This window comes from Cynocephalus volans, chromosome X, assembly GCF_027409185.1.
Source record: "Cynocephalus volans isolate mCynVol1 chromosome X, mCynVol1.pri, whole genome shotgun sequence".
Lineage (NCBI taxonomy): Eukaryota > Metazoa > Chordata > Mammalia > Dermoptera > Cynocephalidae > Cynocephalus > Cynocephalus volans.
In genome coordinates this window covers 117,248,725-117,266,780 of record NC_084478.1, presented here as the reverse complement: position 1 = coordinate 117,266,780, position 18,056 = coordinate 117,248,725, and the positions used below count along the sequence as shown (strand labels likewise).

The window sequence follows — 18,056 nt, the reverse complement described above, 5'->3', positions numbered from 1 at the left end:
TGTTAATACTTGTTATTATTTTTCATATCTATATCTGGTATAGTTCTATTATTGTTTCATCTATGAAGTTCAAAATATATACATTTTATACACCTAGACTATAACATTTCTAACATATTTTGTATATAAAATTAGATTCTTTCATTTTTAGGACATGCCTTTCTAACATAAGACAAAGCTCAGATCTAGGATACACATGGTCACGCTTCTATTTTCTTTCATTCAGGAAGATCCCTGACCAGACATGGGTGCAGTGTGATGAGTGTCTTAAATGGAGGAAGCTTCCTGGCAAGGTTGATCCGTCTACCTTACCTGCAAGATGGTTTTGTTACTATAATTCTCATCCAAAGTACAGGTAAGGTTCCAGGACTCACAATTATGCCCAAGATAAATCCTGAGTCTTTATATTCTTTTTTTTTTATTATTGGTTATGAATATTCATAAGATACAAAGCTGACTGTCACCCTTCATGCCCAAGATGTGAAGGCCAGATCCATACTGGCAGCATGCACCTTACCAAAAATTGTGTTTGTACCCCATGTCCCCCACCCAATTATCTCCCACCTCCCTCCCCTTTCCCCCCTACTCTGCTTTGTATCCCAAGGTATGTTCTCTCCCTCTGCAAGTCTAATGCACTACTATGGACTTTCTTTCCTTCTTTCTCTCTTAGCTCCCACTTACAAGTGAGTACATGTGGCATTTATCCCTCTGTGCTGTGCTTATTTCTCTCAGTATAAGTTTCTCCAGGCTCATCCATGTTGTTGCAAATGGGAGAATTTTATTCTTTTTTATGGCAGAGTAGTATTCCATCGTGTATATATACCACAGTTTCCTTATCCAATCATCCATTGATGGACATTTGGGCTGGTTCCAACTCTTAGCTATTGTAAAGAATGCTGCAATGAACATTGGAGAACAGATTATACCTTCAACTTGATGATTTTCATTCCTCTGGGTATATACCCAGAAGTGGGATTGCTGGATCGTATGGAAGATCTATCTGCAATTATTTGAGGAACGTCCATACCATTTTCCATAGAGGCTGCACCATTTTGCAGTTCCACCAACAATGTATGAGAGACCCTTTTTCTCTGCCACCTCACTAGCATTTATCATTCACAGTCTTTTGGTTATTAGCCATCCTAACTAGGGTGAGATGGTATCTCAGTGTGGTTTTGATTTGTGTTTCCCGAATGCTGAGTGATGTTGAGCATTTTTTCATGTGTCTGATGGCCATTCGAATATCTTCCTTTGAGAAATGCCTATTTAGCTCTTTTGCCCATTTTTTAATTGGGTTATTTGGTTTTTGTTGTAAAGTTGTTTCAGTTCCTTGTATATTCTGGATATTAATCCTTTGTCAGATGTATATTTTGCAAATATTTTCTCCCACTCTGTTGGTTGTCTTTTAACACTGTTAATTGTTTCTTTTGCTGTGCAGAAGCTCTTTAGTTTGATATAATCCCATTTGTTTATTTTTCCTTTGGTTGCCCATGCTTTTGGGGTCGTATTCATGAAGTCTGTGTCCAGTCCTATTTCCTAAAGTGTTTCTCCTATGTTTTCTCTAAGAAGTTTTATTGTTTCAGGGTGTATATTTAATTCTTTAATCCATTTTGAGTTGACTTTAGTGTATGGTGAAAGGTATGGGTCTAGTTTCATTCTCCTGCATATTGATATCCAGTTCTCCCAGCACCATTTGCTAAAGAGGCAGTCTCTTCCCCAGTGTATAGGCTTGGTGCCTTTGTCAAAGATCATATGGCTGTAGGTGTGTGGGTTGATTTCTGGATTCTGGTTACAATAGGTTTGTAGTATAATTTGAAGTCGGGTAGTATTATGCTACCAGCTTTATTTTGTTTGCTCAGGATTGCTTTGGCTTTTCAGGGTCTTTTGTTGTTGCACATGAAAGTTAAGATTGTTTTTTCCATTTCTGTGAAGAATGTCAGTAGTATTTTGATGGGTATTGCATTGAATTTGTAGATCGCTTTGGGTAGTATAGACATTTTCACAATGTTAATTCTTCCAATCCAAGAGCGTGGAATATCTTTCCATCTTTTTGTGTCTTTAATTTATTTCAGTAGTGCTTTGTAATTCTTGCTGTAGAGATCTTTCACCTCCTTGGTTAAATTGATCCTCAGGTATTTTTTTGTGACAATTGTAAATGGGCTTGCTTACTTTATTTTTCTTTCTGTTAATTCATTATTTGAGCATATAAATGCAACTGCTTTTTAGGAATTTATTTTGTATCCTGCAATATTACTGAAGTTATTAACCAGCTCTAGGAGTTTTTTGATAGGTTTTTCTATATACAGTATCATGTCATCTACAAATAGAACCAGTTTGACTTCATCTTTTCCAATCTGGATTCCCTTTATTTCTTTCTCTTGCCTGATTGCTCTGGCTAGTACCTTCAGCACTATATTAAATAGAAGTGGTGAGAGTGGGCATCCTTGTCTTGTTCCTGTTCTTAAAGGAAAGGGCCTCAGTTTTCCCCATTCACAATGATACTGGCAGTGGGCTTGTCATAGTTGGCTTTTATAGTGTTGAGATACTTTCCTTCTAGACCTAATTTGTTGAGAGCCTTTATTATGAAGGGATGTTGAATTTTATCAAATGCTTTTTCAGCATCTATTGAGATAATCATATGGTCTTTGTCCTTGAGTTTGTTGATGTGATGTCTCACATTTATTGACTTTCCTTGAATTGTTTTTTTTTTTTTTTTTTTTTTTTTTCTAAAGATGACCGGTAAGGGGATCTCAACCCTTGACTTGGTGTTGTCAGCACCACGCTCAGCCAGTGAGCGAACCGGCCATCCGTATATGGGATCCGAACCCGGGGCCTTGGTGTTATTAGCACCGCACTCTCCCGAGTGAGCCACGGGCCGGCCCCTTTCCTTGAATTGTTGAACCATCCTTGCCTCCCTGGGATGAATCCCACTTGATCATGGTGTATAATTTTTTTGATGTGTTGCTGTATTCTGATTGCTAGTATTTTGTTGAGGATTTTTGCATCTGTGTTCATCAAGGATATTGGCCTGTAATTTTCTTTTTTTGTTGTGTCTTTATCTGGTTTGGTATTAAAGTTATGTTGGCCTCATAGAATGAGTTTGATAGAGTAGCTTCTGCTTCAGTCTTTTGGAATAGTTTGAAGAGAACTGGTATTAACTCCTCTTTAAAAGTTTGATAGAATTTGACTGTAAAGCCATCCAGACCTGGACTTTTCTTTGTTGGAAGATTGCTGATTACTGCTTCAATCTTGTTGCTTGTTATTGGTCTATTCAGGTTTTCTATCTCTTCTGAGTCTCTGTATTCTAAAAGACTTTATCTCAAGGCCACACTCCTCAGTCAGGCATTCAAGACCATGTGCTAACTCACCCCACCTTAACTATCTAGCCTTATTTTTCACTGTACCTTAAAACAAACCCTATACCTTAGCCAGGCCTGTGGCTTGACTATTCCACATACATGCTGGAATAAGCATACTTCTCCTCCATGACATTGATAGTGTCATTTTTCTTGCTTGCAATGACCTGTGTTCCATCTGCCTATCTAAATCATAGTCATCTGGGGGACCTAAGTCTTGTGTGAAGCTTTTCCTGTTGACAATAGTTTACAGTGATTTTATTCTGACTTCCTGTGGTATTTGTTTCATGACATTTGTTCACATACTGTTTTCTATTTTTTGGATATTTTTCATATGTTTATGTTTTGGCTCTTCAAGAGGTTCTAAATTCTTTCAGAAAAAGGGCTTTACACTCACTGGCTGAGCGTGGTGCTCACAGAAAAAGGGCTTTACAGTCCAGGTTGAGTCGAGGGTTTTCTTCATATACCTCCCATAGGGAATCAGTGTCATAGTACCTGTTGTAGATTCAATGCTATTTGTTTACATGTTTGTTCCTAATGTACTATATGTTCCTTGCAGTATCTAGCATCTAAATAGTGCCTGGCATATCCATGGATGTTAAATTCAATTTAACAAATATTTCTTGTTTTAATTAATTCAGTAATCCATAGGTTCATAAGTCAATTTGCTTCAATTCTATTTGCTGGTTGTGACTTTCTTAAAATTATTTTTTTGCAGGATAAATACTCATAGAAAAAGGGTGCTAAAATGGATTATGCTTTTTAGAGAAAAATGTCTAAAATGGAAGAAATTAAATAAATGAAGTCTAGGTCTATAATGTGTAAGCATTCTCTCATAGTCTCCAGATGTGCCTAAGCACCCTTTCATAGAGAGTAAATGAGACTGTGTGGTTAGAATATGGGACTGAGTGCTTAGAAATCTCAGTTTTGAATATTCTATCTCCTATCTATTTACACATAGTCCAGGCAACATAGCTTTCTAGGCCAATATAACCCTCTTATAAAATGGGTATACATAGTTTCATACTATAATTAGTATTTGTTTGTTTGTTTCTAGATTTACTTTTGATCTTCAAATAAATTTTCTAGTACTCCTTTCAGTTTTTACTCCGAAAATTCTTTCTCATGCTTTACATATAGCAAGGTTTTGTAATGTGTGTGGGATCTGAACTACACAGTGTTAGAGGGTTGTTAATCTGCCTAGTCATACTTGTAAGGAAAGTAAAGGGTAAAAGCGAAGGATATATTTTGCTTCCAAAAGATGATTTCTTCTCTATACTGCAGGAGATGCTCTGTTCCAGAGGAACAAGAACTCATTGACGAAGACCTGTACTTGGGCAAAGCTAAGAAACAGTTGAGTATACATGAGGTGGTGTTCTGTATCATGGAGTAGAGGAGCCTGACCCTTCCTAATAGGACAGGAGAGTTTTGAGAAGAGAGATTTTTTTTTTCTTGGTTCTAAATGATTTCCCTCCTTATCTCTCTGCTCTCCCAATTCTTTATTCCTTTTAACCATCTCCTGAATATCTCATCTAGTGATTATCTTTAGTCTCTTTCTCTCTTTGGTGGGTCATTTGAAATCTCTTTTCTGTAGCATAATTCAGGAAAGCACCCTTAGTTACTCAATGAGGCTCACACTATTTCTAATTTGGAGGGAATATTATAACCTAAATCTATAATTGGTAATCCATTTTTAACTGAAAAGTTTTATGAGTGAACTAAATAGCGCTTTTATCTTCTCCTAGAGATCAAACTGTCGAGAAAAAGAAGGTACCTATGGAAAATGAGAATCATCAGGTGAGATACAGTCCACCCCCTTTCTTTCTCACACACAGTTTTCCCCAACAGAGGACATAGGCTGAAGGAAGCAGCAATCTTGAAAGTTGCATAGAAATAATCATTTCTTCTGGTGATCTTTTTTCCATTGGATCTTTTGGTTTTGCTTTGATCTGCTGTTACTGATGTTCAGATCACCAAAAGATTTGGATTTAGTACTGACTCTGGACAGTGTGAATGTCACATTCAGTGTCACAGAATATTCAGGGTTATATTCCATACTCATACAGGCTGTTCCTTTTGAGTGTTTGGTTTTCCTGTCTCCTTTCTTCCAGGATTCAGGGGTGATTCCTTCCTCTTTCCTCTTGGGAAGAAGGGGTGGTTCTTTGTGCCCCTCCCTGATCCCTGCTTTCAGGCTGGCTGGCTTTGTAAAGACTCTGCTGTTTTGAATTTTCAGGAGCACTTTCTCTCGGACATGGTTGCCCAGCTCCGGACGCTGAAGGGTGCAATAAGGTTGGCCGTCCTTTCAGGGACACTCCTTTCCTGACAGCCACCATAGCACCCATATATCTTCCCCACCGAACCTTGTCTTTCTGCATGATTTCCCTCTTGACCCTCTTTCCCAGAGAGTTCTGCTAGTCGCATGTTAGATTCATCTTCCACCCACTCAATCAGAATAGGTCAGACTGGTGAGGATAGAGGCAATTTAATACTAATTCTTCTGATATCCTGCCAAGACCTAGGCATATGAATAATCAGGTTTCATATCCTAACGTCTTGGGTTGATAGTCTTATATAGAGATTGGGAGATTTTCCTAGGACTGCCCTGTCCTCATTCAGTTTACCTCCTCTTTATATTCCTTCGCCTTAATCATTCATACTATCGTCATAATCTGTCTCTCCCACAAGATCCAAGGTGCATGTATTTGTGTGTGTGCACTATGAATATATGTTGGTCCTTGCATGCATATCTCCAAAACCGACACAGACACTTGCTGCAATGCTTTTTCCCTTCACCCCTACCCTCATCACAGATCTCAGAGGAGTAAAAACCCAGCCTTCAACTGGGTCACAAGAGAGAATTAGACAGTGATTAGGGGGCTTGGGTTTATGTTGTGGGTGGGATCACTCTAGGAGCCAATAAGTGAGTTGGGGGAGGTCTGTTTGGTGTCCAGCTAATAAGGTTGATGACAAAAGTGCCTGGGATCAGTGTTCTAGTGTACATTACTGTGCGCTGTTTGTTTTGTGTAGGAAACAGTTTCTTTTCATTTGGCTAAGCATTCTTTCCTAGCATCAGAAGGATTGACTCATCCTTTGGTATTTGGTTTGAATTTGGGATTTTTATGAATAATTTCTTTCTTTCCTAGGTATTCAGTGATCCACTGAAGATCCCTACTGTTCAGGATATGGCAGGATTGAATAATAAGACAGTTGGATATGAGGGAATTGATAGCCCTAGCCTGCTTCCATCTGTTGGAGAAGAAAGCAGGTCACCTTCTCTTCAACTAAAGCCTCTGGATTCCAGTGTTTTTCAGTTTTCCAGGTAACTAAAAAAACATAGTCTTTTGCCAATAGTAAGCCTCAGGATCTATTTTCCTGTAGAGTTAGTTGTTATGTTTTATTGTGTTTATGTTTTTCCTAAAGCCTAACATGAAATTCAGAAGGAGAAACACGATTTCAGTTTTTCAACACTACAACTGCTATGTGAAGTCTGTATATTTTTTGAGGTGATCATTTGCTGATCCTCTTTTTTATGTATTATGTATTCACATTATATTGGGAATTGTGCAAGTAAAATAATGGACATGATGACTCTTTGAAAAGCATAAAGTATTATACAAACAAGGTAATGGTACATAGATAAGCATTGTTTGTTTCCTTAAGTTTATGGATATTGGAGTCCTCTGGGGCCTTATAAAGCTAGCACATGTTGACTGCATGTTAAAATAACTATTAGAAGTTTGTGCCATTAGGTAAGCCTTATCGTTCATTGTTTCCTAGAGTAAATTATAAGTTTAGTCCCAGGCTTTACTTACTCAACTTCTAGCACTTCATTATTGTTATTTTGCTCGTCTTCATAACAGGATGGAGCATTACTATTCCTTTTTCTTAAATATCAGGAGTGTTTGGAGCACTGAAAGATGTGACTGCCCCTAAACTGCCATGTGACTGAATTCAGTGCTCCTAATTGTGACTCCTTGCTTTTTTCTCTCTACTGCGCTTCTCACTCTGGCAAGGCCAAACCATAGGGTAGGCACAGAGTTGCTTTCCAATAATAGAAACTTCTACAGTCATTGGTAATGTGACTATTATATAGTGGGATGTGAACTTTTCAGTGACCCTTATCAGTTTGGGTGTCTTCTTAACATATTGTAGGATAGAGGCAATGGAATACATAATAGAGTAAAATGAATCCTGGTTAATTTTTTTCCTCCGGTGTTACTGATTCTTCCCCTGTTTTCTTGCTTCTTAGATTGGTCTTTTCAGCCTCTCATCTAGATAAACATCTCTATAAGTGTGCAAGTCCCCTATTCAGTGATTCTTCCACAGTTAAGCCCCATAGATATTGGAAGAACTCCATGACTTCCTGAGCATAAACAAAAAGTCTCAAGAGAATTAAGCTTTTAGGAGCAAAACTAATAAAATTCTGAAAGAGTTTGTTAAGAATTTGCATGAAAGCATCTAGAACAGTGCCTTGGAATATAGTAGGTACTCGGTAAGTAATGTTTGAAGCTGAGACATATGAGGGTACTTCAAAAGTTTGTGGAAAGATTCATATTATCTTTTAATTCTATTTTTTCACGAACTTTTTGAATTTCCCTCATATCGAAGGAGCAGTTTCTAAGACTGAATTTCATAGGAAGAGGGTAAAAAATATAATCCAGCCTTAGTCTCAGGAGCATCAGCCTAATTCTACCCTGTTTCTGTCCATACTTTTCCAACTCCCATTGTGGGTTAGGAGGGGAGTGCACAGTAAGTGCTATGTTTTTGAAGAGTATTGTTACCTCTCTACCTTGGCCTCCTGGAGATGCTCATATATCACCACTACCCCTGGAGTATCAGGTGTCATTGCTCTTGAAGGCTATGCTTTCCCTACTATGACCACTTTTCTTTTTTTCCCATTGTTTCTTTTGTAACTCTAGTGGTTTTGGTAACCTCAAGGGGATTACAAATGCTAATTTATGTATGTATTTTATGAGTGCAGTACAATAGTACATCCATTGGGTGGCATACTTAATCAGTCTTTATTGAGATTTTTGTATGAGTTTTTATGGAATACTATATCCAGAGTGAGGTTTTGGCTGTAGAGGACAGGTAAGGTACTTTGACCATTCATGTGTAATTTAAATTTATTGAGAATAAGATTCTTTCAAGAGAAGAGATACATGATAAGAGAAACGTGATGATTGATGCTGCTAATGTCACATATGTAATGTAAGGTCAGTAAATGATGATTGTGCCATTTCATGCTACATGTATAGGGGGATTCAAATTGTTTGGGGAGAATCTCCCTTTTATGGGGGAAAATGGAGGCGCTCAAGAGTTTAATAAAATATACAGGGATTCTACTAAAATATTATTAATGGAATAATAGGTTTAATCAAGAGTTGCTAAGTCTCCTTTGTTATTATCAAAACCTGAAGCTCATAAGGTCCTTGAGTCGTGTAGTTGAACTTACTAACTCTAGATAAAATAAAGCCTACACTATCCAAGAAAACTTCAGGAAATTCTAGTGGGATAGGTTAACAAAGGCTCCAGAGGTGTCATTGTAAAAGCTTCGTGAGTCTCACAAATCTAACAAGAGAAGCAGAAGACCTGCAATAAAGAATAGGTTAAACCAGTATGTAAGCAGGCATAACCTTTTGAGGAAGAGAGCTTATTTCTGTTTAAGGAAGTAATCTTTTTCTGTTCATTTATTCTGTCTATATTTGAGTGCTTACTGTATAAAAGGCACTGTTCTAGGGTAGTGATGGGATCAAAGATGAAGGAGCTTAGAGTAGTCAATTTGATATGTAAGTATCCCCAACACATGCTAGTTTCCTTATGAGTGGTACAAAATAAGGTCTAAAGTAGCTATAAGCATATGGACAAAGGCAATAATTAGTGGCTGTAATTTATTTAAGTAATTAGATATTTTGAGTAAGCTACATGTCAGAGGCTAATTAGTTCATGTTTTAAAAGGATGACAAAAAAAATTTGAAGTACAGTATAATGGTAGAGGGAGAGGAGGAGAGACATTTCAATATATTTAGAAGAATATTTGAAACAGCAAACAAGGGATAGAAATAGAAGAACAATTTTGCAAATGAATAAGATTGATTCAGGGGCCAGTATTAACATTTAGAAATATCTGAGAGAGTAATTTTCAGAATGGAGAAATGAGGAGCGCAGTAGACTCTTTTATCAACAAATAATTTTTTAACTTGAAAAGATTATTTTTTTAAAAAATCATTCAGGAGTTTCTGGCAATTGTCCTATGAGCATACAGCAAATGGAGAAGTATTTTTTCAAGAAAATCTACTAAATCTCAGGAAGAACAGCAAGAATCTGTCATTTGAACCACAACCTGCTCCCATCCCCCTCCAAGCTCTGTTTTATGAAAACTACTCCAAGGAGCTCTAATTCAGTGGGCGTAGTCAAGATGATGGGGGTTTCCTCTTCTCCTAGATCCCTGTCTAATATGGCTTCACCTGGGAGGGGCAGGCTTCTGGCTTTTCTCATCTCCCCCAATTCTGTCTTGTAGAAGCTCTATTCCAGGCAGACCCAAAAGGACTGGGTCTCTCTTCTCTCACCCAGCTTTCTTTTCCCCCACCCATCCCCCACTTGTAGGGTGGAAGCACTCACACAGGTACAACAAGCCAACAATAGTGGGTCCCTATTGCTCCAGCCTGAGCTTGCTCATAGGTCATAGGTTCATGCTGGAAGGAGCAAGCCAAAAACCACCCCAGCACCCTCTCATAAAGAAGATTTTTTACTTTGGGCGAAGTAGGCCACTGTCCCTGCCTCCAGCTCTTGCACAATATTGCAGAGCTTAGAGAGAGAGAGGCAGGCCTTAAGATGAAAAACTCCATAGCTCTACCTGAAGTAACTGACTTTATGCGGAACAGGGCATGGAGAATTTCATGCCTAAGGGCATTGTCAAAAATAATGGAGATCTTGATGGAGAGCAGTTAAGACGGCACTCATAACTCCATGATACAAGTTGCAACAAGCAAAATGGCCAAACAACTGGAAGTTTGGTAGCAGAGAGAATCAGAGAAAGACAGTCAAGAAGAACCCCCCTGAGATCATAGTCAGTCCTGGGTGTCAGGAAGGCTTTATATAAGCACAAAGCTGCACTCACTCAGAAGCAATCAGAATAGGACATAAGATGGGCTTGAAAGCAGTCACCAAGCTGCACAGAGCTCAAACAGCAAAGATCAGGAGGCTCACTGGCACTAGGGGCTTAAGCAAAACCTGTGACCAACCACTCACTGACTGAACAATATGCTACCCTGATCCAGAGACAACTCCTAGGAAGCCAGGCTTAAGAATAAAATCACACACATCCCTGGCAACCTGGAAGACTGTGGGCATGCTTAAGGCTGTGCCCTCTTGACGGTGATTGAGGAGGGGAAATCTAAGTTGCTAATACCTGGCTGAATGTGGGGCAGAAACAAAAGCTCCTTGAACTTTAATAGTAGCCTCCAAGCCACACACATATCCAATGATAAAGGGTAAAACTCTAACTGGCTAAGGGGGCTTAAGCACAAATTTGACCAATAAATGGCCTATGCTGAACCAGGGATGAACCCTAAGTTGCCAGGTAAAAGATTAAAATCAAGAAAAAAAAATCCGAGCACATCAGAGGCTGCACACTGCAGGGGAAATAGACTTCATGGTGTCAGCTCAGCCAAGTCACTAAATAAACAACCAAACAACAACAATATCAATCCTCCAGGGAGGGGGAGTAAGTGTCCAGAATTGCTATATATTATGTAAAATGTCCAGTTGTCAACAAAATATGAGTTGTGCACAGAAACAAGAAAGTGTGATCTGTACATAGGGAGAAGAGAAAAAAAGGAGAAACAAACAAAAAAAAAACAGGCAATAGAAAATGCTCTTGAAGAGACCTATATGTTGGATTTAGCAGGCAAAAACTTCAAAGCAGCCATTTTAAATATGTTCAAAGAGCTAAAGGAAACCATGTTTAAAGAATTAAAGAAGATATGTCAATGTTTCATCAAGTAGAGAATATCAATAAAGGGACTGAAATTATATGTACATAAAAGGAATTCTGGAGTTGAAAAGGACAATAACTGACATGAAAAATTTTCTAAAGGGGCTCGACAGCACATTAGAGTTGGAAGAAGAATCAGCAGACTTGAAGATAGATCAATTATAGATTATACAATCGGATGAACAGAGAGGAAATAAATAAAGAAAAATGAACAGAGCCTCAGAGAAATGTGGGATACCATTAAGTGCATGAACATAAGCACAATAGGAGTGCAAGAAGGAGAGGAGAGAAAGATAAAAAAAGGTAGAAAAAATATTCAAAGAAATAATGGCTGAAGTTTTCCAAAATTTGATGAACAACATTAATCTACGCATCTTAGAAGCTCAGTGAAGTCAGAATAAATGGAAAGAGATTCACAGCCAGACACATCATAGTGAAAATATTAAAAGCCAAAGGCAAAGAGAAAATCTTGAAAGAGTCATCCTGTACAAGAAAATCCGCTTAAGATTAGCAGCTGACTTCTCATCAAAACAATGGACACTAGAAGTGGGATGACATTCAGAGTACTAAATGAAAGACTGCGAACCAAGAATCTTAAATCTAGTAAAACTGTCTTTAGGAAATGAAGGTAAAATAAATACATTTTCAGATAAACAAAAGCTGAAGGAATTTGTTGCTAGCAGACCTGGTTTACAAGAAATACTAAAGAGAGTTCTTCAGGGTGAAAGCAAGTGATACGAGACAGTAATCTGAATTCACATGAAAAAGCAAAGAGTACTGGTAAAGGTAACTGTAATTAATTATAAAGGACACTATCATGACATATTTCTTTCTTTTCTTAACCAATTTAAAGAATAATTACATAAAACAACATATTTGTATATAATTGCATGTACATATATCATTTTATCATTGGGCAAATGTAAAATATTTGACAATAATGGCACAAATAAGCAAAGTTGTATTGGAGTAAGAAAATGACACCAGGTAGTAACTCAGATGCAGAGTCAGAAATGAAGAAAATAAAAAATGGTAAATAGGAAGGTTAATACAACAAACACGAAAAGTATGTACTTGCTCTGCTTTCTTCTCTTGGTTTCCTCAAAAGACATAACATTGTATAAAGTAATAATTATAATAATGTATTGCTAGCTTTGTAAATGTTGTACTGGAAAATATCCAAATAGCATAAAAGATGGAACATTAAAGAGGAACAAGGAAACAAAGAAGGTATGACATATATAGAAAGTAAAAAACTAAATAGCATACATAAATTCTACCATATCAGTAACATTAAATGTGACTGGATTAAACAATCCAATCAAAAGACAGATATTATCAGATTGGATTTTTTAAAAATATCCAAATATATTGTCTACAGGAGACACACTTTAGATTCAAAGATACAAATAGGTTGAAAGTAAAAGGATGAAAAAAGATATACCATGCAAACAGCAATCATAAGAGAGCTGGAGTGGTTATACTAATATCTGACAAAATAGACTTAAAACAGAAAATGTTACTAGACATAAAGAGGGACATTTCATAATGATCAAGTCCATCAGAAAAATATAATAACTAAACTCATATACAAACCAAACTACAGAGCCCTCGATATATACAAAGCAAAAGCAAACAGAATTGAAGAGAGAAATAGATAATTCAACAGTAATAGTTGGAGACTTCAGTACCCCACTTTAATTAATGGACCCAACAACTAGGTGGAAGATCAACAAGGAAATAGAAGACTTGAAGAACATTTAAGCGAACTGGATCTGACATATGTACAGAAAACTCCACCCAACAAAGCACAATACATATTCTTCTCAAGTACACATGGAACGTTCTACAGGATAGACTATACATTAGGTCATAAAATAAGCCTCAATGGGTTTAAAAGGATTGATAGCATGCAAAGGATGCTCTCCAACCACAATGGAGTTAAATTAGAGATCAACAACAGCAGGAAATTTGGGGAATTCACAAATCCACGGAAATTAAATTAATGAGATCTTAACTTGAGTGTTGATCGTATATAAAAATTGCTGACAATTGGTGGTGGTGTGACACAAATAGGAAACACAGGAGAGGGAGCAGGTTTGAAGGTGAAAATTAAAGGTCAATTTTATACATACTGAGTTTGAGATACCAGTAGGATCTCCAGGAAGAAATGTGTGACAGGTAGTTGGAAATTTAATACTGGAGATCAGGGCTTGGGAGAATATGGGAGTTATTTCCCAGAGGTTGTAGCCAAGAGGTTGTATGAGATTACCAAAGAGAAGAAATGTAGGTACAGAAGAGAAGATAGTTAAGGACAGAACCCTTAGAGGTGGGAAAATGAAGAGAAGGCAAATAATATGACTTTAATTGCCTTTCATAAAACTCTGTTGCTATCTAGTATTACGTATCTTTTCTTCATACCTGCCAATGATTGTTTTACTGTCTTCTTCAGTACCACAGCTAAATGGACCACTTGTAGTGCTCCTTACACATGTTTAAAGGTGGATACATATATTCTTACCTAGCCCCTAAATCCTTTTGCTTTTTCCCCAAGGCTAACACAAGATCTGCTAAGATGGCAGACCAGTTTTATTTCTGAAGAACATACGGGGCATTATAAGAAGCTAAGGTTTGAGATGTCTTACAGATATTCTCAGGAATTGCAGAGAAATATGGGCAACGTTGAGGTTCTATGAGGTGGTTCATAACATGCCTGACTCTCAATGAAAATTTGGAAGTTGATTTTTACCTTGAAATCTCATGGTTATTCGGAGAGGGCAGTATAGTTATAAGGATAACAATGGGGTTCCCATCCTGCTGCATGGTGTAAAATTGCCTATGGATTTCCCTGGTGCCAGTTTTGTTAGTTCCTTCAATCATTAGTGCATATAGCAGCCAAAAATGGAAGGTTATTTGAGTCCATCATCCTAGGCTTTCCTGAAGAACTGAGGGAGTGCCTGCTTGTGCCTGAGCAAGGGGAGTTCTTTGGGGCAAGTGACTTGAATTGGCTGATTGACTTTCTTTGTTTCTGATGAGGGCCCTGTGTTTTAATTAACTTTTACAAGTGAATAATGGGCAATAGCCACAATCCAGTTGGCTGGTAAAGGAATTGTTTGGTGTTCTGTTGCCATATAAAAAATGTGCGAAAGTCTTTGAAACTAGATGGTTTTGTGACACTTTAAAATTAACGAGCTGGCTCTATTCTCTGCATACTCCACTAGGCTTTTATGACCTTTTTATTCCGTGCTCGTGTTAGGGTATTTTGTGTGTGTATTTTTTGCTTGTCTTCCTTTTCTTGCACATTTTGGAAACTTCTAAGTCAGGCTGGTTTCAATCCTACTTTCAGAATTCTTACCGAGGTCAACCTAGTCCTATTATGTCCAGATGCAGACCCTTCACACCTTTCTTTTTTTTCTTTCTTTTTTTTTTTTTTCTTAAAGATGACCGGTAAGGGAATCTTAACCTTGACTTGGTATTGTCAGCACCATGCTCTCCCAAGTGAGCTAACAGGCCATCCCTATATAGGGATCTGAACCCGTGGCCTTGGTGTTATCAGCACCACACTCTCCCAAGTGAGCCACGGGCCAGCCCTTCATTCACACCTTTCAACTTCACCTCTCCCTTATCAATTGCTACCTCAGCCAATTGCATAAGTGAAGGGGTCGAGGCCTGGAGGGTAAAGTTGTATTCCTAACTTGGAATGACCTGTGGGTAACATAAAGAGGCAGTTTTAATATGGGAAGTTTGAGGAGGGGCTTCATAGGATAAGAATATACTTAGCCTGTATTGTGACAGCTTACATTAATTTCCCCTTCTTGCAGTAAGTACAAATGGATCCTAGGTGAGGAACCTGTGGAGAAACGAAGACGGCTCCGGAATGAGATGACAACACCTCCTTTAGATTATTCCATGCCTGGCCCTAACAGGAGGGTAGAGCCAACCACTGCCTACTCAGAAGGGGAGAGCAGTCATGATAAATCCAATTCTGAGAGAAGTACACCACCATACCTTCTCCCAGAATACCCAGAAGGAAGCAAGAATACAGGTCAGAATAGGGAGGTTTCAGTTCTGTATCCGGGGACCCAAGACCAACGCCAGGGGTCTCTGCTTCCTGAAGAATTGGAAGATCAGATGCCAAGATTGGTAGCAGAAGAATCTAACAGAGGTAGCACAAGCATAAACAAAGAAGAAGTGAGCAAGGGACCTTTTGTAGCTGTTGTTGGTGTTGCGAAAGGTGTTAAAGATTCAGGAGCTCCCATTCAGCTGATACCTTTTAACAGAGAGGAGCTTGCTGAGAGAAGAAAAGCAGTTGAATCCTGGAACCCAGCGCCGTATTCTTCTGTGGCCTCTGCTCCTATCCCTGCTGCAGCCAATGGGGAGAAAGGAAGAGGCTATGAGGAGAGTGGCAGTCGTAATACACCAAAGATGAAGAACCAGAGAGACCTGGAAGAATTGAAGAGAACCACAGAAAAATTGGAACGTGTTTTGGCTGAAAGGAATTTGTTCCAGCAAAAGGTTAGGGCAACACCTTACCACTAGGAATAAGAGATCATTGTAACCAAGGGACTGGGGTGTTGGTGCTCTGATTATTTTATGTTCTGAGGCCTTTAAACAAAATATGTCATTGAAGTATTCTGTGGTATGTCTCAGACTGAGTGAACCATAATGGGTTTCCCTCCTGTGTTTCGGGATTGAAAAGGTCCATAACTAGAAGAATCTGTATAGTGGAATCACAGGGTAAATATATTAGGGACAATTTTTGGCACATTCTTTAGCTTTCAGTAGTATGTGGGGTCATTGAATGTCTGTTTCTTGGACTGCAGGTGAAGGAGCTAGAACAGGAGAGGAATCACTGGCATTCTGAATTCAAGAAAGTCCAACATGAATTGGTGACCTACAGTACCCAAGAGACGGAGGGCTTGTACTGGAGCAAAAAACACATGGGTTACCGCCAAGCTGAATTCCAGATTCTGAAAGCTGAGCTGGAAAGAACCAAAGAGGAAAAGCAAGAATTAAAAGAGAAACTGAAGGAGACAGAGACACACCTGGAAGTGCTGCAGAAGGCTCAGGTCTCCTACCGGACCCCAGAGGGAGATGACCTAGAAAGGTTAATTACTAGGGTTTAGTTATCAGCTTGTGAGTGCTAATGGGAAGCATCCCTTAGGACCCCCAGTTACTGTTCATAGACAAGGGAGGAAGCCTTTATTCATCGGCCACCAAAGATTGAGTAATTACTTCTTAGAAAGCTGCAGCCAGTCTCCCTGTGCTTGGTGGCTTTGTGCTTTCTTCTTTCTTTCTAGCTAATGGAAACATAATTGTTGAAAAATGTAGGCCCGTTTTGAAGGGGCTCCATTTTATTTTGTTGGCTAATGACTTCATGTCATCTCTTCTCCTGCCCCCTCACTCCATCATACAGGGCTTTGGCAAAGCTTACCCGGCTGCGTATCCACGTCAGCTATCTCCTTACTTCTGTCCTCCCTCACTTGGAGCTTCGTGAGATCGGGTATGACTCAGAACAAGTGGATGGGATCCTGTACACAGTGCTGGAGGCAAATCACATACTGGATTGAGCACCAGACTATATATTCTCTGCCCTTCCCTTCTCTTTTCAGCCTGTCTACTTTTTGTACTCGTTTCTACCATCTCAACCCTCCTCTTCTCTGCTCCTCTCTTCCCATCCCCCTACCTCTCTCTCTCTCTCTCTCTCTCTCTCTCTCTCTCTCCCTCCCTCTCTCCCTCTCTCTCTCTCTCTCTCTCTCTCTCTCTCTCTCTCTCTCTCTCTCTCTCTCTCTCTCTCTCTCTCACCTTTATGCCTTATATAGAGAATCTTTGTGTAAATCCTGGCTCTTAATCAGTCTGCTTCTTACTCAGTTTTGGTGTGGAGAAAGAGGCCAGTTAAATAGGCTTTCATGAGTCCAAAAGTGGAAAAAGCAATAGTCACCAAGCTAGGTAACCTGAAAGCTTTAATTTTCATGACAGATACTTGGCCTATTTCATATCCTTTCTGAATGGTTTGTATTCATTTAGCTTAAATCAGTCAGCATATACTGGGTCCAGTGTACCAGGTGTTTGGGGACAAGCTAAGAATTATAACTCATGGTTTCAACCTGCATGGATCTAAAAATCTAGTTGGAAACACAAGACACACACCAAGTTAACTATACACAGAAGTGTATGATATGTACAAGTGAGTGGTACAAACACGACATAGAAGATCTGGGGGAAGAAGTTCAAAGAAGGCATCACACCAGTGGGACCTAAACTAAGATTTAAAGAATGAGCATGACCACGTTGTTAATGACGGTTGTTACTTAGGTGGTAGGACTATGGTTGATATTATTTTCTTCTTTCTATCTTCCTACCTTTTTCAAATTTTCTATAAAAAACTTGTTATTCTTACATTGCAAAAAATAAATGTTTTTAAAAACAGTGAGTAGACTTGGATTTGGATATTAAATGAGAGACTGAAAATATAAGGTAATGTTATGTTTATAATTTATGTTAAATTTAGCATTACCTCTGGAAGAACAACATAAACAAAGGCATGGAAAAATTTAGAATGTAAAAAATGTGTTTGGTAGGCGCGATGGGTTAATCTAAAGGGAACTAAGGTTAAATCATGACCCACCAACCCACCGACCCCTGTAGTATTTGCATTTTAGTAGGGGATTCTTAAAAAACCTTCAAGGCTCAAATTTTTAAAA

At 38.6% G+C, this 18,056-nt stretch overlaps 1 protein-coding gene across 2 annotated transcripts in view; it reads left to right on the top strand.

Annotated features, from left to right (window-relative positions):
• MORC4 (MORC family CW-type zinc finger 4) overlaps positions 1-17,746 on the top strand; it is a 56,684-nt gene extending 38,938 nt beyond the window's left edge. The window contains exons 11-17 of one of the 2 annotated variants that reach the window (XM_063083398.1): positions 227-355; positions 4,641-4,709; positions 5,102-5,153; positions 6,500-6,675; positions 15,174-15,867; positions 16,176-16,421; positions 16,769-17,746. In XM_063083398.1, the coding sequence (XP_062939468.1) occupies positions 227-355; positions 4,641-4,709; positions 5,102-5,153; positions 6,500-6,675; positions 15,174-15,867; positions 16,176-16,421; positions 16,769-16,849 (1,447 nt within the window). In that variant the 3' untranslated portion in view covers positions 16,850-17,746. Of the gene's footprint in view, positions 1-226; positions 356-4,640; positions 4,710-5,101; positions 5,154-6,499; positions 6,676-15,173; positions 15,868-16,175; positions 16,460-16,768 lie in introns of both variants that reach the window. The other variant, XM_063083397.1, reaches the window with a different exon arrangement.
• The last annotated feature ends 310 nt before the right edge of the window (positions 17,747-18,056 follow it).